Source organism: Pipra filicauda, unplaced genomic scaffold (assembly GCF_003945595.2).
Source record: "Pipra filicauda isolate LSUMZ 115617 unplaced genomic scaffold, ASM394559v2 scaffold729_size357988_pilon, whole genome shotgun sequence".
Taxonomy (NCBI): Eukaryota; Metazoa; Chordata; class Aves; order Passeriformes; family Pipridae; genus Pipra; species Pipra filicauda.
Genome location: NW_024104897.1, coordinates 141,779 through 161,317, shown reverse-complemented (window position 1 = coordinate 161,317; position 19,539 = coordinate 141,779). Strand labels below are relative to the sequence as shown.

General features: G+C 54.0%; 1 protein-coding gene across 10 annotated transcripts; it reads left to right on the top strand.

Moving 5' to 3' along the window:
• The first annotated feature begins 2,940 nt into the window (after positions 1–2,940).
• On the top strand, positions 2,941–18,980 carry LOC113997416. Of its 10 annotated transcripts, none has more exons than XR_005566510.1 (11): positions 2,941–4,025; positions 5,371–5,544; positions 7,115–7,157; positions 8,005–8,136; positions 8,908–8,998; positions 9,715–9,881; positions 12,448–12,585; positions 13,288–13,415; positions 15,746–15,861; positions 17,980–18,181; positions 18,779–18,980. XR_005566510.1 is itself a non-coding variant. In XM_039389435.1 (10 exons), the coding sequence occupies exons 1-10, from the start codon at positions 3,217–3,219 to the stop codon at positions 18,856–18,858; spliced, it is 1,350 nt and encodes a 449-aa protein (XP_039245369.1). In that variant the 5' UTR covers positions 2,941–3,216; the 3' UTR covers positions 18,859–18,980. The 10 variants fall into 10 exon arrangements, 6 of the variants coding, with proteins under 6 accessions (XP_039245369.1, XP_039245370.1, XP_039245368.1 ...); XR_005566512.1 differs by having other exon boundaries at positions 13,285–13,415; XR_005566511.1 differs by having other exon boundaries at positions 12,445–12,585.
• The last annotated feature ends 559 nt before the right edge of the window (positions 18,981–19,539 follow it).

Here is a 19,539-nt window from a genome sequence, read left to right as displayed (position 1 = left end):
GGAGAGCTGCTTGTTTGGGAAAAAAGGAGCAAAACGTGGGATTTTGTGGCTAAATCACACGTTTTGGACCGGAAAGGGGAGGGGAGGTTGGCCCTGGGTCAAAGCAATGGATCCCAGCTCGTGTCCCCGTGGATCAGCACTGCCTGGGCTCACATCCACACCTTTTTTCCTTGTGGCTTCTCTTTCAATCCCAATCCTGATATAAACACCTCTGTGGAGGGAGATGAGATGTGGCTGAGAGGGCAGAGCAGTGTGAGCTCCTCCCAGGCTGCTCCCAGCCTGCTTTGGAAGCAAATTCCATGTTGCTGCTCTGGATGGAAGTTACAGGCTCTGGCTCTGCAGGGAAATTCCTGCCACTGCTGCCTGCTCTGTGCTCCATCCCTGCGTGTCCCTGCTCCCAAAGACACCTGGAGGAGGAGGAGGCGGCTGCACAGGGATGCTGAGTGTCCTTCCACACCCCTGAGGGATCCCCATCACTGCCCTGCTCCCAGATAAACCAACCCAGACTCCAAAAAACTGGAGCAGCTCGACTGGAGGCAGGGTGGGGGGATGTTCCCAGTCTGGGCCTTTTCCTGCACTGGTAGGAACGAGCTGAGATCCAGGAATCCTGGTTTTCACCCACACTGACCCCCCAGGGGCACGAGGGGCCCTTAAACCACATTTATATATTCTTTTTTTTGCCTTCACTAGAAGGTTTCTGCTCCCAGACAGCAAAAATCGGATGTTTGTCCCTAATTCCTTGGGCCTGCACCTGCAGCTCCCAAAAAAAGTCTGGCTCAGGACTCGGGACCAGTCCCAGCAGGACCAGCAATGGTTGGGGAGAGCAGACACACCATTCCCAGCTGGATCCTGCCCCGAGGGAACAAGGTCAGGCCTGACCTTCTCTAGAACATCCTCAGGTGAAATCAGCTCCTGTGCTGGGCAGGGGCATCATCCCACCCACTGCAGGACGGCTGGGAATGTTCCTCCTGGCTCAGCCTTTGAATTATTCCAGGCACTGGCTGGATAGGAACATATTTCTGCCAGGATAAGGGATGGAGGGTGATTTCCTGGGTGGATGGGGCTGCTCTGTCCATCCCCCAGTGCAGGGACATCAGCACCAAGCAGGGTTTGCCCATTGCTGGAGGCTTTTCCCGACAGCCAGAGCTTTTCCTGCTTCCCTTGGAGAGAAATCTCTGTGAATTTTGCCTTAAAGGAACGAGGCCTGAGTAAATCCAGCATCCCTCTGTATTCCAGGCACTGGAATCAGCAAAAAAAGAGCTGGCTGTCAGCATTGCAGGGCTCTCTCCCTGCCCGGATCTCCCAGAATCCATCCTGGATTCCGCCCCCCCCCCCCCCCCCAGCCCACACCTGGCTCAGGGGGTGCCCACACCTCTCCCAATTTTTTATTTCCTTGAAATTCAGACCAAATAGATACTCTGGAGCTCCGGGAGAGATCCCACCTTCCCCCTCCCTCCCCGTCAGCTGCTTTCTGCCAACCCTGGAGGCATCATGGAGGGAGGAAGGGAAGGAAAGGCAAGGCAAGGCAGCGAAACCAAGCCCGGGCGGGAGGATTTTCCCGGTGTCCCACCTCTCTCCCGGCCGGTGCCCTACTCACCGCTGCCGGTGCTTAGCGAGGAACAAAGCTGATCCCGCCCGAATCCCGGCTCGGCATTCCTCCCGATGGGAGAGACCGCTCAGGAGGCGCAGCCCCTGGATCCGGATGCGGATGGAACGCGGGGCTGCATCCAGGTCGGCTTCTCGCACGGCATCCGTGGCTTTGTGCTTCGCTCGGGAAGGAGGGATGGATTGAGGGCAGTTATTTGTATTCTTCCATGGCTGCTGCTTCCTCTGCCGCCTCCCTCCCCTCCCTTCCCTCCCCTCCCCTCCAAGGTATTTTATTCCGATTTTCCGCCCGCAGCTGGCTAAGCCTCGGCTGCCCTAAGGCAGCTAATTCCCTGCTTTTGTGTGTGTGAGGATGGCGCTGGGGACAGGGAGGGGAGTCTGGAGGAGGGAGGTGGGGACAGGAGCCCGAAGGACCCCCCTGCCAGTGCCAGCGCTCCTCCAATGGGCTGCGAGGCACCGAATCTCTGCCCGCATCCTTCCTCCGGATGGATCCGGCTGGGGCTGCCAGGGGCTGAGCACACCCTCTCCTTGCAGCGGGAGACAGGGATGCCCGTCATCCTGGTCCTGGAGGAGGGGTGGGAGGGATTTTAATGCGGTGCATCATTCCCCGAGGAAGTAAAAGGGGATGCAGGATTTAACGGCCCAGCTCGCAGGGCTGATTTGTCCCCAAACCTCAGGCACTGGGGCCGGGTTCTGGACAGACAGACGTGCCAGAAGGTCCTGCTCATCCCAGGAGGATGAACCCCTGCTCCCAGGATGTCCATAACTGCATCCAGACCCTGAGCCCTGCTGGTTCCTTCGCAAATCTGAAGGTGACTGGAGACACCGGGATTTTCCTCTGCTCCAGACCCGACAGGAAGGGGGAGCCAGGTGGGAATTGGGGTCTGCTCCCAGGGAACAAGGGACAGGACAAGAGGGAATGGCCTCAGGCTGCACCAGGAGAGGTTCAGGTTGGATGTCAGGGAAAGTTTTTGCACTGAAAAGGTTGTCTTCAATAATGCAGACAAGGAAAACATCCCAGGAAGACCAACTGGGAGAGCTGGGGGGGTTCACCTGGAGAAGGGAAGGATCCAGGGACACCTGAGAGCCCCTTCCAGGGCCTAAAGGGGCTCCAAGAAAGCTGGAGAGGGGCTTTGAACAAGGGATGGAGGGACAGGACAAGGGGGAATGGCTTCCCAGTGCCAGAGGGCAGGGATGGATGGGATATTGGGAAGGAATTCTGGGCTTTGAGGGTGGGGAGGGGCTGGGATGGAATTCCTAGAGAAGCTGTGGCTGCTCCATCCCTGGGAGTGTCCAAGGCCAGGTTGGAGCACCCAGGGCTAGTGGGAGGTGTCCCTGCCCATGGCAGGGGATGAGACTGGATGGGCCTTAAGGTCCCTTCCCACCCAAACCATCCTGGGATTCTCTGCTAGAAGCTGACAGAAGATCCAGGGGGACAGGAAATACCAGGAAGTCTGTAGCACCTGATGGCTCCAAAGTTAATTGTCAAAGTCTTCAGGGTCACCTCTGCTGAATATTTGCCTTTTCCCTTCGTTTTTCCATGAAAAATGTTCTTTTCCCGTTTCCCGGAGCATCCCAAGCCTGCCGTGGCAGCACACGTATGGAATGTGAATGCCATCTACTGGCTGCTGTCCCGGGCCTTGGAGCAGGTGTTCCCTGTCCAAACTCCATCCATCTGATCCCGCAGGAATTTCATTGAGCACACAGTGAGTTGGCCCAGCTCTGCCTGCCAGGGACAGCGGATTTGTTGGGACTCCCTTTTCCTCAGGGCTTCCAGGATGTGCACAGCGAGCCCTGCACCCGGCTCCCTTCCCGGCACTGCAATTCCTCTGGGAATTCCGTGCCGAGCCCAGCTCCTGCAGAGTCCTGCCCCTCTGGAGGAGGCAATATCCAGGATCGGGTCCTTCCTGGTGCTGGGTGTTTTCCCAAGCAGCTTTTCCCAGTCTCTCTCCCATCTCCACGTGCTCTTTCCCCTGGAATAACACGTTTCCTGTTCCCTGCCAGTGTGTTTTTCCCACCCTACGAGCCAAACACTCCCGCGAGGGGGAGGATGTGACCCTTTTGGAAAGTCACTGCCTGTCAGTGTGAGCATCCTGCTTTTATTTCCCTGGATTTGGAGCTCGTTTTTAGGCGGTGCCCACTGGGACATTCCGCAAGCCCTGCGGGTCGCAGCGACGCGGATCCCCCCCAGAAATTCCTTTCCTACCTGTATAAACCCGCCACAGGAATCAGTGGCTCGTCCAGCGGTGCCGATGGCTTTGTCATTCCAGCAAATCCAGCTGTTCCCGGCGGCGGCTCCAGCCGGGAGAGCGCGGGATCCACGGGCGATGCGCGGCGCGGGCTCCAGAGGGCCCCGCGCACCAGGAGATGGACGGAGGGAGAATCCCTGCGGATTTTTCCCCACTGGGAAACCAGAAAGGGTAAGTTCACACCCCCCTCCCAGCCTTAAAGACGGGCTGAGGTGTTTCTTGTTTTGTTTTTGTTTTTCCAAAAGCCGGGGTTACAGAATCCCGGAACAGTTTGGGATGGGAGGGATCTCAAAGCTCATCCAGTGCCAACCCTGCCGTGGGCAGGGACACCTCCTGCTATCCCAGGGTGCTCCAACCTGGTCTGGGACAATTCCAGGGATGGGGCAGCCACAGCTTCCCTGGGAATTCCATCCCAGTCCCTCTCCACCCTCACAGGGAGGAATTCCTTCCCAATATCCCATCTATCCCTGCCCTCACTTTGAAGCCATTCCCCTTGTCCTGTCCCTCCATCCCTTGTCCAAAGTCCCTCTCCAACTCTCCTGGAGCCCCTTTAGGCCCTGGAAGGGGCTCTCAGGTGTCTCTGGATCCTTCCCTTCTCCAGGTGAACCCCCCCAGCTTTCCCAGCCTGGTTCCAGCCCTTGGAGCAGCTCCATGTCCTCCTCTGGACTTATTCCAGCAGCTCCACATCCTTATTTTGGGATCTCAGATCTGGAGGCAGCTCTGCAGGTGGGATCTCACCTGAGCTGAGCAGAGGAGCAGAATTCCCCCCTCACCCACTGTGGGATGAGCCCAGGACACGGGTGGATTTCTGGGATGTGAGCCCTTGACCTGGCACTTGGCCTTGTTGATCCTCATGATGTTCCCATGGGCCTCCTCCTCCACCTTGTCCAGGTCCAGGGATTGATCATCTCCAAGGATGGAGACTCCACAACCACCCTGCACAATCTGCTCCAGCATTTGGCCACCCTTCATTAAAAAAAAAAAAAAAAAATATAAAATTTCTCCTCTGTTTAAAGGGAATTTCTCTCTCTCAGCTCCTGCCCTTCCCTCTTATCCCCTTCCTGGGCACCACTGGGAAGAGTCTGGCTCTGATCACTGGAAGCTGAAATTAAGATGAAACATTTGTTTGTAGGGAAAATAAAAGTTATTTTGGTGCCTTTGAAATTATTTACAACTCGAACCAAACAACAACAACAGAAAAGGAGTATTTTGGGGCTGAAAAGCTGCAGGCTTTGTTTGAGATATGCTTGAAATTAAATTTTATTACACTGTGGTGTTCCCCCAATTGAGATCTGCCTGCCTTTAATTAGGAAAGGCAGGGGACCACAAGTGCCTTCAAAGATGAATTTGCAAACAGAGACACGTTTTATTTTGGGGAGAACAAGATGTTTTCATTGTCGCCACTTAAGAAAAAAAAACCTGGTTTGCTGAGGCAAATGGGAAAGGTTTCAGTCTGGGCTGACCCGAAGAGAAAAAAATCCTTCCTCTTCCTGATTTTTTAATTTTGTTTCTAAAGCTGTTTGTGCAGTCCAGGAAGGAAGGACTCGAGGAATTCACCTCAAGGAATCCCTGAAAATGCCCCAAGGCCAGGTTGGAGCAACCTGGGATGGTGGAAAGTGTCCTGCCCGTGGCACAGGGGGGACTGGCTGGGCTTTAAGGTCCCTTCCAACCCAACCCATCCTGGGATGTGGTAAGTCTTTGAAGTGTGGGATTGGGTTGGACCCATTCCTGTTGGAAAACAACAATTGTTGGGATTTTTCCCTCTGCTGGGGCTCAGGGAGGGCTGGGAGGAGGGTTGGGCACCTCAGGCTCAACAAGGGCATGGTCGTGGTCACTGCTCCAGTGCCTGGGCAAGCCTTGATGTCCCTGGGGGCAGAGACACTCCTGAGTCCTGGATAAACACTGGGAATGTTGGACTGGGCTTTGTGAGACAGGTTTGTGCTGGGGATGGATCCTGGGACAGGGAGACCTCGGCTGAGAGCTTGGGATAAACTCCCTGACAGGCCAAGGGCTCGTGGTTCCCTCCCAGCCACTCACAGAAGCACAGAACACCCTGAGCTGGAAGGAACACCCCAAGAATCATCCAGTCCAACCCCAGGAACCCCCAACAATCCCACCCTGTCCCTCAGGGGATCATCCAAACCCTCCTGGAGCTCTGGCAGCCTTGGGGCCGTGCCCACTGCCCTGGGGAGCCTGGGCAGTGCCCAACCACCCTCTGGGGAGGAAGAACCTTTCCCTGAGATCCATCCCAACCCTCCCCTGGCACAGCTCCAGGCATTCCCTGACCCCACAGGGCTCTGCTCCAGGATAAAGCCCCGTGTCCAGCAGTGCCCTGTGGCAGCTCCGTGCTCCTGGAGAAGAAGTTTTGGGATCGAAAATTGACCCCCAAGAGAGAGACAAAGCAGTGGGTGGGGATTATTTCACCCCCCCACACACTTCAGGTTTGAAGCCTTTAGATCAACCCTTGGAAAAGCAGCTGGGACAAATTATGGGCCCTGACCTGGGGCCGGTGTTTATGCCAAAAGAAAGGAGCCATGATAAGAGGCCACCGGGGGGCCTGACCTGCTCCAGGGCTTGTTTACATCTCCTCAAGAGCAAAACTTCCCCCCCTTGGTGGGCGGCAGAAAATCCTCCCCCCCCATCGCCTGTTTGACTTCCCCGGGTGTGAAAAACGTGGGGAGAGACGTCAACAGAGCCAGGAAAGGAGCTTTTGTGGGGTGTTTGTGCTGCCCTGGGGGCTCGGGGAGGGGATTGTTTGGTGTTGTTTGGTGTCCAGGTCGCTGTGGTGAAAACCATCCCGGTGCTTGGCTGCATCCACACCCTCCTGCCTGCCTGGGACCGGCTTTGCAGGAGGCAGAATTTGGAAGTTCCTGGCTGTGTTTTTCCATTTCCCTGGGGTGTGTTCAGCTCCTGGGGTCTCTGTTCCATTCCCAGCCCCTGGCTGGAGAGGGAGGCAGCAGCTGATGGTTGGGGCAGCTGCTCAGAGGGTGGGAGGGGTGGAGGATGTGATGCCACCGGAGCTCGGATCCGCCACTGATCCACGGCCCCAGATGCCACATCCACACATTTATTGGACACTTCCAGGGTTGACACTTCCCCACTGCCCTGGACAGCCTTTGCCAGGCTGGACAACCCTGTCAGTGAAGAAATTTTCCCGATATCCAACCCAACCAAGAAATTCTCCCTAATAACCCACTACTCGAATAATCCAAACTTTCCGCTCGAAGCCACCCGGTGCAAAGTGGATCCTTTCCCTTCAGGAGATGCTTCAGCTCCTGGATTAAGGTAGAGCCTGGGCAGAAGGTGGGTTTGCTCTGGTGTTTTATTATCTAGTCATAAACATTTACTCCTGCTGCTCTTCCCAAGGCAGAGCCTCAGCTCGGTGGTGACAGCAGCATGATAAATCCTGCTTCCAGTTCATGCCCCGCTCCGGGAAGGACATTCCTTGCTTTGGGATTCCCAGGCTGTTGACAGGTCCAGGCTGAACCCCCCTGTGACCTTGACATTGATGTGTGAAGGGTTAATGAGGGCTCTGCTCTGCCTCCCTGCTCCCATCTGCTGATTAATTCCAGCCAGGTGTCCAAGGGCCCAGGTCTTAAAACAACAACAGCTCGAGTGTCTGGGAACACTTAGTCAGGCTTCACTCTGCAATTCCAAGTATGGATAAATATTTGCACCTCTGTGGCTCGAAGACACCTTGGAGATATGGAGGCAGTTGCCTGAGGAGTTCTTTACAAGGGGAAAACCACGGATTTCCTGGGCAGCAGAGGAGGTTCAGCAGCAGGGAGGACTCGTGGGCTCCTCTTGCAGCTCTTCCTGGGTGGTCCTGGGGGAGGTCACGGGGGGTTTTGGGGGCTGCAGGGGGGGGGGTGTCATCCCACAGCACCTCTCAGGGGATCCAAAGGTGCTCCCACTGATGTTTGGCTCCGTAGTTCGTGGGCCTTGGTTGGTTGGTTGGTTGGTTTGCACGAGAAAATGAGGAGGAGAAATGCAGAATCCGGAGATTCCAGATCCAAAGCCCCCCTTTTTTTTTGGGATACCCAGAGGAAAGACCTGGTGTGGCCCAGCAGCCCCAGAAAATCTGTTTGATTCTGTGAGTTCTTATTTGTAATTTAATTGTTGTTTCCTCTTTCCCTATAATCAACCAAAGGTTTCCAGTTCTGACTTTCACCCCTAGGACTGAATTTCTGACTTTCAACAGCAAGGACAACAGAAAAACCAGTGTCTGCCCAGGGAAATCCAGCTTTTCCATGCCTCCTTCCTACCTGGAGACTCCAAGGAGGTCAGTGACCTGCTCTTATTCACGTTTTTAGCATAAAATCAGGTTGGAAAAGACCTCTAAAATCATCAAGTCCAGCTGTTAAGGTTGGAAAAGATCCCCGAGAACATCAAGCCCAACCATCCAATGGTTTTGCTGATGCTCCTCTGAACATTTTTTTTTTATTTTTTTAGTCTTTTCTTTTCTGGGTTTGGGTCTGAAAATGATATGGAGACTTGTGGATCTAAGTCACATCTCACTCCAGGAGGATGCTGGAGCACAACAAACCAAAACCCACCCCGGAGGTTGTGATTGACTCGGTTCAGAGATATCTGGGCTGTAAAATCCTGATTGTTTGGCTAAATAAAGAGCCTCACAAGAGAGCTCTTCCCTCCAGAGTGTGATGGAGTTGCTCTGCCCCTCTGGGGAGTCTGTGGTGTATTAAAACTCCCTTAATAACTTCACAGGCATTTCCACAGTCAAGTGATCATTATAATGCTCATAAAGCACAATCCAGGGCGAAGTATTTATGAATTATTTGACTTCAAGTTGGGAGGGGGGGGGGAAGAATAAAAGAATTAAAAAAAAAAAAAAAGAAGAAGAAAAAAGACCTGGGCTGAATTAATGGCTCTGGGAGAACCATAAATTGAGAGGAATCATATTGCAGAGGGTTATTTTGTGTGTGCAATAAAAAGGAACGTTTATGGCTTTGCGGTGCCTAAATTTGGGTTGGATGTTTTTTTTTTGAAGCAGAGAGCTTTGAAATAACTTATAACTTTTCTCCTCTCATTTCAGAGTTGCCTTGAAGAGAAACACCAGACACGTTGGATTGAGGCATGAGGGGAAGGGGAAGGTGGGAGCGCAGGGAATTCCTGGCCAGGAGCAGGTGAGGAGGGAGAGCGGGTGCCAAGGGAGGTGCTCAGACACTGGGGTTTGGCAGTAAATAGAGGTGATCCCAAATCCCTGCTGTCCAGAGGTGTTCCTGGGTGCTGTTCACCCTCTGCAGGACGTCTGGGAGGTTTGTCTTCCCTCCTTTCCCAACCTGAGGTGATGTTTTTTCCGGGGAGAGGAAGGGGAAGGAGCCAGGGATCCCTGGGGCAGGCACCCAGCAGGGTTCATTCCAGGCCTCTGGAGCAGGAAGAAGGTGGATCCTGCCCTTCAGCAAACTGGGAGAGAACATCCAGCACATCCCTGGGAGGTGTTCACAAGTGACAGGGAATCATTTCCACCTCTGAGGGGGAGGATGTGGCCCACGGGCAGCCCTCGGTGCCAGATGTCAGACCTGCTCCAGTGCATCCACTGCTGCCCCTCCCCGGAGTCCCTGGAGCTGGGAGGGACTGGAGCTGCCAGGAAAGACATCTGATTCAAGCAGCAGGAATGCAGACACCATCCCTCCTTGCTTTTTGAGGGGGTTCTGTTGCTCCTTTGCTACATACCAACACCAGGCAGAGCGACCCGAAGCAACTCGTAAATCCTCGTCCCTGCCAGGACCCGGAGGGTTTTCCTCTCCCTGTCAAACCAAGCAATCAAATCCCCCTCCAACATGCTTTTAATTGGGTAACTGAAGGCTCTAATGTTCCCCTCTGGGACATCTGCTTGCAGGGAGATGCTGGCTCCCATTCCCAGCCTGGAATCACTCCCAGCTCCGGCTCCGTGGCACCCACCTGGGAGCGATCAGGGAGCTGCTGGAAGGAGGCTCTGGATGTGCTCCCTCCATGGCACTGCTGGGTGCTGGGGGTGTCCCCCCCTTCCCTGCTGAACTGTCACAGGTAAGGAGTGAGTCCTGGCTGAGTGGTTGTGAGCTGGTGCTAAAAGCCAGTGGGAATTCCCATGAAACCTCTGGAATAAATCACCCGGGCGTGGAGGCACGTTTGGCTCCTTGCTCTGAAGTTCTGAGGTGCCTGGGCTACAAATACCCACAAAAGGTGGGTATTTCCTTCACAGGGAGTCACAGAACCTTTAAGGCTGGAAAAGACCTCCAAGATCATCAAGCCCAAACACCCCCCCTTGCCCAAATTATTTCGTGAAGCGCCACATCCTCCTGTTTTTGGAACAATTCCAGGCTTGGTGACTCCACCACTTGTCCTGTCCTGGCTCTCCCAGCCCATCCAGCCCTTTCCCTTCTTTTCTCTCTGCTCCCACAGAAGCCCCTGAGCTGGGATAGAGCTGGAATCCCACCAGAACATTCCCACTGCGTGTGGAGAGAGGGGGAGATGCTCCTGTCCTGTGCAGGGCCGGGAGTTGGGCTCGAGGATCCTTGTGGATCCCCTCCAGCTCGGGATATTCAGTAATGATGCTGCTCCTGCTCTTGTCCTGCTCTCCAGCAATATTTCCAGGAGTCTTGCATCCCTTGGGTTCCATCCCAGCCAGGCTGATGATCATTAATTGTATGGGATTTAGCTGTTCCTGACATCCTCAGAAATGTCTAATCCTGTTTTGGAGCTACCTACATTCCTGACCTCTCTACATCCTCCTTTCCTTGGGGATTTTCCCCTTCAGGGTTAAAAATTCATTTTAATGCCCCAAAACCTTCCTGCTGGGGGGAAGGTGCTGCAGTGGGAGCCCAAGGGGTTTTAGGGCAGGTGAACTTTGGGGTTTTTTGGGACTTGGGGGAGTGTGAATCCTCAGTGGGTGTCTGCGAGGGAGAAGGAAGCAACCCTAACCTTAACAAAATTAATATCTGGGAGAAAAGATCTTTGTTTATTCCCATTTGAAATATTTAAGTGCTGATTTCCCCCCCTGCTGTGGGTGGTTTGTGTGCAGGACTCTTCATGGAAAGGGCTGTAAAGCCCTGGAACAGGTTGCCCAGGGCAGTGGTGGAATCCCCATCCCTGGGAATGTCCAAAAAATGTGTGGATGTGGCACTTGAGGATGTGGGTTAACGGTGACCATGGTGGTGGTGCTGGGTTTGATGGTTGGACTCAAAGATTTTAAAGCTCTTTTCCAGCCTTAATGACTCTGGAATTTTAACTCCTCCTTGGGATCTGCTTCCATGAATCCTTGCACCGAGCGTGTGAAGTTGGGATAACACAAAGCCAGACCCCCATGGGGGCTCCTCCACGGCTTCATTGACGAGGGGAACCCAAAATTAACACGGGGCAAGTTGATTTTTCGTGGCTTTGCTGGCTGGAGCTCAGCTTGGAGGACTTTTTAACCTTAAACCAGACGTCTGCAGGTCTGGCTTAAATTACGGCTCCACGGGCCGTCATCGGAGCTTAAAAGGAGCAGGTAATTGTAACATTTTTGAACAATTGCCCAGATGAGATTTTTTTGAAGAAGAAACCTCTGTGAGTGTTCGTGGACACTGAGAGGAAACCAGGAATGCTTTGATTGATGAGTGGGGGCCGGGGATGCCCGGGAAGGAGCAGGTCCTTGGCCAGCCTACAGAGAGCGAGGGAGGCTGGAAAGACCTGCTGACGTGCTTTGTGGTGGGAGAACTGTGATCCTGATCCCTCTCTGATCATCAAACAGGGCCCAAATTCCTTCCTGATGACACGTGAGGGAGCGTGTTACCAGAGCAGCCAGCTGATGGACTTGGGGGGAGAGGGATGTTGTTTTTTGTGCCTCCTGGAGGACTCTGCAGCCCACAGAGCTCGTGATGTTTTATTCCCACTGGAGATGTGGCCACTGAAACACAGAATCGTGGAATGATTTGGGTTGGAAGGGACCTTAAAGCTCATCCAGTCCCACCCTGTGCCAGGGGCAGAAACACCTCCCACTAGACCTGGTGTCCAACCTGGCCTTGAAAGAATTTTTAAGGGGTAAAACAACTTCCTTGTCCAGGGGCAAGGACACCTCCCATTAGACTGGGTGTCCAACCTGGCCTGGAAGGCATTTTTAAGGGGTAAAACAACTTCCCTGTCCATGGGCTTGTGGCACATTTTGCAAAATCACTGCATCCCCCAACCTGGAAGAAAAAAACCCAAACCAGCCCCAAACCACAGCCCTGTGAACAGCAGAGTGTGAAGACAGGGTTGTTTGTGACTGCTCCCTCTTTGACATTTTCCAGGGAGGGGGAAAATAGTGGGAAAGGAGAGACACCATGAGCTGTGTTCTGCTCGGAGTTACCCAAATCTTTACACCCCAGTAAGATGTGACCCTTGAGGGTCTGGTGTCCTTGGGAGCCTCTCCCAGGTTTGGTGCAGAGGCACTGCTGACTACAGGGAGTTCTTGACAGAGTCAGGATCATAAAATCCTGGAATGGTTTGGGTTGGAAGGGTTCTTAAAGCTCATCTTATTCCATAACCCTGCCATGGGTCTGCTAGACCAGGCTCTCCTTGCTAGACCAGGCTCTCCTTGCTGCTCTAATTTCTGCCTTAATCCCTTTCCAAGCAGCCAGGCTGGAATCAGAAGGGTTTGGGGTTGTGCCAGCCCGTGCAAGGAGCTGCCCTGAATCAACTCCCTGGGCAGAGGGACTCGCGTGGGGCTCATAAAACCCCGAGCACCTTCTTGGCAGAGTCACAGTAAATAAGAGTGAGTATTAAAAAAAAAAACTTTTAAAAAATTGGCCTGGTCTCCTGGGAAAGGGGGAGCTCCTGGCCCAGCTCATTCCCTGCAGTGCTGCAGCACTGGAAAAGGGAATTAGGGCTGAACTGGGGGGGAGGAATCCTCAGTGTTTGGATTGATAAAGTAAAGGGGAAATGGCTCTGTGAGGAGGATGGGACAGAGGGTGTTTTGGGCACTGGGAGATGACCTGGACATGTCACTGTGTCCCTGCCATGAGGGTGCTCCAAGCCCTGTCCAACCTGGCCTTGGACATCTCCAGGGATGAAGCAGCCACAGCTTCTCTGGGCAACCTGTGCCAGGGCCTGCCCACCCTCCCAGGGAAGAATTCCTTCCCATATCCCATTTAACCCGGCTCTCTGGCAGTGGGAAGCCATTCCCCCTCGTCCTGGCACTCCAGGTCGGTGTCAAACTGGGCTGGTGGCACAGATCTCTGTGATCCAGCCTGGCAGGATGCTCATGGAGCAGGGAGGCTCCTGCCAAAGCTGCCTTTGCCTGGCAAACGTTTGACGCCTCTCCGAGGGGGTGCTGGTGCATCCAGGATGTTTCCATAACTCAGGCACCAAAAATAAGAGAAGACAAAAATAATCCCCAATAAAAACTCGCCTCCTAAAAGCAATAAATAACCCTGAGCAGATGCTGGCTGCTCTTAACCCAGTTTTCTACCAGCAGGCCTGGGAGGGAAAACACCAACTCCATCTTGCTGGGAAATGGGGCTTCAGCTTCATCCAGTTTTTGGCCTCCCAAATCCAGCAGAGCTCTCCAGGAGCAGGACATCCATGGACAGCACCACGGCACAGGTGAGCTCCCTGCCCAAGGGCACCTCTCCAGCCTCAGGGTTCTGCTGGAAGGGGAAGTTTTGCTCTGGAATAACCAATTTTGACTCCCTCTTCCCCGTGGCTGCCACAGCGGCGCCTTTTGAGCTCTGTGAAGTGGGTTCATGGGGAAAAGCCTCCTGCAGCTCATTTTAAGCAGGGAATCACAGCATGGTTTGGGCTGGAAGGGACCTTAAACTCATCTCTTCCCACTCCTTGCCACGGGCAGGGACACCTTCCACCATCCCAGGTTGCTCCAACCTGGCCTTGGACACTTCCAGGGATGGGACTTCTCTGGACAACCCGTGCCAGGGCCTCCCCACCCTCACACCAAGAGGATTTTTGGGCTTTGCATCCCACTTGGGTTGGGACTCACGGGATGTTACAGCCCTTGGGGTGTCCCAGATCCAGCTGGACCCTCCGTGCCCGAGGAGGAGAAACCTGTGGGAAGCTGGTTGAGCAGAGTGGGCTGTGCTGTCCTTGCTCCCACTGGGAGACACTAGGGTGGGCTCCAACTCCCCCAGAATTTAGTGGCCCCTTTTGGGTCTCCATCTGGAGCCGATGGAAGGGGATCCCTGTTCACAGTAAAAGTGTTTCTGGAGGGGTGCCCTCGCCAGAGTAAATTGTTGGCAGCCACGGGCTGATCCTCTCTTCATAAACAAAGGGAAGGAGATAAAAGCAGCAGCAGCAGCAGCAGCTCGAGCTGCCTCCACCTCCCCCCCGGAGCATCCCGGAACACCCACCCCACATCTGGAGCTCATCGGGGGCAGGACGGGGATGGGAACCAGCTGAGCCTTCCTCCAGAGTGTGGTCCTCGGGAGGGAGCCCAGGCAGGGCCCAGTTTGGGCTGGAAGCCTGGCTCAGAGCCGGGGTGGCCCGGGGAATCCCGGGGTGGGAGCGTTGGCTCTGCAGGGCCAGCAGTTGGACTTGTTGATCCTCGTGGGTCCCTCCCTGCTCAGGATGTTCCATGAGGGGGAAAAGTGAGGTGGTTTAAAGGTGAACCAGCAGGGGAAATGAACCCAACTCAAAGGAGAGATTATAAATCAGAATAACAATTTCATAAAATAATACAATAAGTATGATTATACAGACAAACAGTTTGTTTTAACCCACAAAACCCAAATGTATAACTCAGCACCCTGGGGCATGAACAGAGTGGTGTTCTTTGGGCCCCCTGAGTCCAAAGTAAAAGGAGAGGGGAAAAACCTGTTGGTGAGAGTGGTGGTCTCAGTCTGGTTGAGAGTGGTGGTCTCAGTCTGGTTGAGAGTGGTGGTCTCAGTCCTTCTCTGAATCCCACCAGTGGTTAAAAAAGTCCCAAGACTCCAAGATTATATATCCTCAGGTTCAGGCAGGAATGCCCAGTGCCTCCCTCAGGGCGGGGAGTTCCACACTGGGTGTGAGGACAGGAGCACCCTCCTGTCTCCCAGGCCTCTGAACACCCAGTTTATGGCCTGAGGAGTCAGGGCTGCTCTGGGCAGAGGGTGTAAATGGTCTGTTGATAACAGTTTCTGGGCAATGGCATGGAAGGCTGTAGAATGCCCAGTTTTGGGTTACACCCATGCAGTGATGAACTGGTCCCAGCTGTTCTAACTAGGACAAGAAGTGAGGTGGCCCTCATGTATTTTTGCTGGCCAAAGCAGCTCCATGTGTCCTCCTGGCCACATTCCTCCCTCCCACCCAGCAGTGGCCAAACACTGGGAAAATGTGCTGCTTTTTAGACCTCATGTGTGTGTCCTGAATTTTGCCCCATCCCTGGCACAAGCCCTGCTTGGGCTTGGGGATCTTGGAGGTCTTTTCCAACCTTCTGATCCTACAATCAGGGTGTTTCCCACAGCCTCTAGAAGGAGGTGATCTGGAAATCTTGGAGCAGGCACCTCGAACTTCAGGAGTTTGTTATCAGCAAGGCCAGTTTGAACCCATTTTTTTGCAGCCAAATTGCAGATGGATTTCTCAGTGCAGAAAGATTTTAGAGAGTAAGGGAGGAAAAAAAAAAAAGCCCTGCGTGGCCACACTGGAAATGTTTGTATTTTCCATTTGCAAGAGGAACATTTCCCAGTTTGGGGGTTGGAAGCCAGTTCTGCTGAGAAACTCGAGGACAGCGTGGAACAATTAAAAAAATAAACAGGAAAACAGCCCAATTTGCTGCAGTGAATTAATTTATTTCGGGATGAAGTGTCTTGAAATAAATGAAGCGGAGCCCCCTGGTTGGCTCCAAATGAGATCTCAGGAAGCTGCTTGTCTGCTCCATCTTCCCCTTCTAGACCCTTCCCTTGGCTTTTCTTGGGGGAAAAAAAATATAGATGTTGTGTTTACAGGGGGTCACTGCCCAAATCTGCTTTCTCCTGGCAAGCTGAGTGTGCAGCCGGACACCTGCAATCTCCAGGGAGCAGCTCATCCAAAGGATGCTTTGGGAAGGTGTGGCTGGTGTCTGGTAAGTCCCAGCCTTCCTCTTCTCTGTTTTGGGTCATGATTTCACCCCTGGGGGGGGGCTGGGACGTGTCTTTGCAGCCCCTGAGACCTCGGGGGGTCCCTGCCAGGGGCTCCAACGTGAGCCCTGAGGGAGCTCAGGGAGCTGGTGGGATGTGCTGTGGGGGGGATGGAAAGCTGCTGCTGGAGGTCACCTCTGCCTCAGCCACTCCTCACCCCCATCAGCCCTTATTGGGGTGCCTGGACCCCACATTTGAGCCTCAACTCACCAAACCTCATGGAAACAACTGTAATTTTGTCTCCTGCCCCCATCCTAAACGTTTTTCAGCCCTTGGCCATTGTTTGAGGGTTATTTTTTGGGGGTGGAGGCCGACAGCAGACAACTGACAAATCCCCCTTAATCCACCTGAGCTGATAAATCTCTTGGTAAATCCCTCCCCGGCGCTGCTCCCCTCCAACAAACCTCCTTGGCACCATCCATCAGTGTCTCCAGCCCCTGGGTGCCTCCTGGGCCCTGTCTGGGCAGGGAAAGCCTCTCATTTATAAAACTTGGGGACCTCCCACAGCTTCCCCGCGACCCCAGCCAGGGGGTCAGTGCACTGAGTAAACTGGTTGAGGGGGCAGGTCCTCCTATTTACGTGGAAAGCCATTAGCAGGGAATCTCTTATCTCCTCCCTGTTGGAGGTGGAGGTTTGGGGTGATGGAAGGGCCTTGGGCAGCGTTGGAGCTGCCCCTGGAATGCCCCAACACGCTCTGCTTTGCCCTCCACGCTCCTGGCTGGGTTTTACAGCAGGTTCTCAAAGTCATGGCATGAGAGCAAAGGGTGCCCCTGGTTCTGTGAGGCCGAGAAAAGCACATTCCTGGAGCCAGGAGTGTGGTTGCTCCCTCTTTTCTGCTCCTCTATCCAAGCCCAGCACGGGAAAATGTTCCTGTTGGCCACATCCCAGTTTGGGATCATTCCTGTGCACCAGGAATGATCCCTTTTAAGCCCAGGCCCTCCCTCACCTCACCCACCAGGGATGTCTCCACATTCCCAAGGAGCTTTTGTTCAGTTTAAGGACCCGGATCTGTTGGGATTGTTTGTGCCAAGATGGATTTTGGAGGTGTTGCTTTTTTTTTGCAGTCACTGCAACCCAACCCTGACACCATCACATGGCGATTACTAAATCCTGAGAAATGTGGGATCTTGGCTCTTGACCTGGGAAAAGAGTTGATGATTTCAAGGAATGGGCAGGACAGGGACAGCTGGGGGGAGCAGAGCACTCTGTGTTGGGCTGGGAGCAGGGAAGGGAGCACAAGTTTTCTTAGGAAACACAGTTCTTTGTTGAATTTCCAGATATATTTGGGCATGTTGGAGACACACACCATTGCTGATTCCCAAAAAATAACCGGGAAGAACTCTGGATCACTTCAGTGCTATGTGTGAACACGGGTGGTTCAGCTCTGGGTGCAGCATGAGTAGCTGTTGGGGTGTTTTTCCGTGTTCTCCAGAGGGAAATACCACTTTCTTAGGAATACAAACAGCTCCCAACCTTCCTGCACCACTCCCTGCCTCTCTCCTGGGGGCTGGAATGTCTAGGGAGCAGCAGTGGGGCTGCTGGTTTAGGCTCCCCAAGGAGCCAGACCCGTGCCAAGGGGTGGTGTTGCCCTCCATGAGGGCCTGAAATCCTGGAAAAGGCACAGGATCTGTGGGATAATACAGAGCAAAACCATGGGGGCAGTCTGGGGAGAGACAGTGGGGATGAGGTCTGGCCCACTCCAGGGGTCTGAGGGGAAGCAGGTTTTGGGGGACTTCTGGTGCTCAGGGCTCCCATCCCAGTCTCCCTGCTGACATCCAAGGGCTCTGGATTGATAAATTGGTTTTTAATGGCTGCATCTTTCTGCCCTGCTGTTGCTGGGCTGTGTCACGAGCCTTGGGGACCAGGAACCCACTGCTGGATGCCAACCAGGGCACGTGGTTACACGAGGAGGCCCAACCAACACTCTCAGCATCCTGGGACCTGTTGTTTGTTGGGGGTTTGGGCCCCTCCCATCTCCCTGATCCCATTCCCTGGTGTTGGAAACCCACACCTGAAACTCAGCAGGGTGAGAGCTGCTTTTAACATTTCTTTTATGCCTGCAGGGAAAAAGGCACCATCGTCATGTTTGTACCTCCCCAACCTACCCACTGAAGTGTTTAGGATTCCCACTGGATCCGCTTTGCCTCTGGATGATCATCTCCCAAAACATCTCTGCTCTCGGAAAGCCTCAACAGAATGTTCTGCAAGAGCTGAGCAGGGAGCAGTTGGAGACCACAGCTGTGAGTGGCCGGGCAGAGCTCCCTGGTGAGTCTTCACAAAGGAATTCTGCTTTCCTCCCACTGCTGTCCCTCTTTGCAGCCTCCCCGGAGCCACTGGAGCAGGGAAGGGCTGTGCTATTCCCTGGTAGACTCTGCAGAAGCTTTTTAAAGGAGTTGGAGGGACACACAGAGATCTTTTTTTCAGTTAATTTTAATACAAATGTTAAGCTCCTTGATTCCAGCAGAGATCCACTGTGAGCCATATTCCCTATCCCCTTGGAGCCTGCCTTTTTTTTTTGGGATAGGGTGACTGATTAGGTAAATGCTGGAGCCCTGGGCTATGGATTTGATTCCCGTGCTCCCTGTGCAGTGGGTAACAGAGCCAGGACACAGGTCTGAACACCCCCCTCTCCTCTGACACACACCTTGGCCCGTGTCAGACGTGCAGCCCTTCAAACACCACCTAGAACTGGGCCAAGGATGGCCCAGGGTGGAGACTGTTCCCAGCAAAAAGCCTGGATGTGGCTGCAGTTGAGGGAGAGGTGCCAGGGATGGGAGCCAAGCTGGGTCATTTGGCTCCAGGGACACCAAGAGTCTCTGGCCTGTTGGTTTAGTGACATCCATGAATCCTCTGTGTTTGCAGATCCACCGGGGTGGACCGACGGTGCTCTGAGGGTGAATGGTCTCACCTGTCCAACTGCCACGGAATCCCAGGATCACTGAGGCTGGAAAAGATCTCCACGACCATGGAGTGCCCCCTGTGCCCCGTCCCCACCTTGTCCCCCAGCCCAGAGCACTGAGGGCCACATCCAGTCATTCCTCAGACACCTCCAGGGCTGGGGACTCCAAACCTCCCTGGGCAGCCCCTTCCAGTGCCTGAGCGCCCTTTTCCATGAGGAAATTCCCTCTAATATCCAACCTGAACCTCTCCTGGCACATCCTGGGGCTGTGTCCTCTTGTCCTTTCACCTGCAGCGTTGACAGAGGGAGCTCAGCCCTCGCCCTTCCCCACCCTCACCCGGGGGAGACCTCGGCACCCAAAGCTCCGCCGGCTCGGGAGCAGCAGGAACCAGGAAGCTCCTCCAAAACAAAGCATTATTTGTCTTCAGATTTCGTGATTATTTCACTCGTCATAAAACAATAACTCTTCCTTGTCATCCATGTTCAGTCCTGCCAAGTCCATTCCGTCCTGTCCCCGCTCCAATCTCCCGCCACCTTCGGGCCGGAGCGATCCCTCCCCACGTGTCACGTCTGGAACAGTTCTCAGCCCACAGCTTTGTGGCCCTTTTCCACGGCTTCCCCAGGCTCATTTGTTTCATTTGCATTAATTAACCCTGCCCAGCTCAAGCTCCTCAAGGCCCTGGTGTTCAGGGGCACGAAACTCTGGAATTTTCAATCCTGGCCC

What these genes read in the sequence shown, in the direction of transcription:
- LOC113997416 (XM_039389434.1), top strand. Translation starts at nt 3,217, where the DNA reads ATGCCATCTACTGGCTGCTGTCCCGGGCCTTGGAGCAGGTGTTCCCTG. An exon ending in CCAACCCATCCTGGGATGTG is followed by an intron (nt 5,545 to 8,004) that starts GTAAGTCTTTGA and finishes AATCAACCAAAG; the next exon opens with GTTTCCAGTTCTGACTTTCA. An exon ending in TGGCCGGGCAGAGCTCCCTG is followed by an intron (nt 18,182 to 18,778) that starts GTGAGTCTTCAC and finishes CTGTGTTTGCAG; the next exon opens with ATCCACCGGGGTGGACCGAC.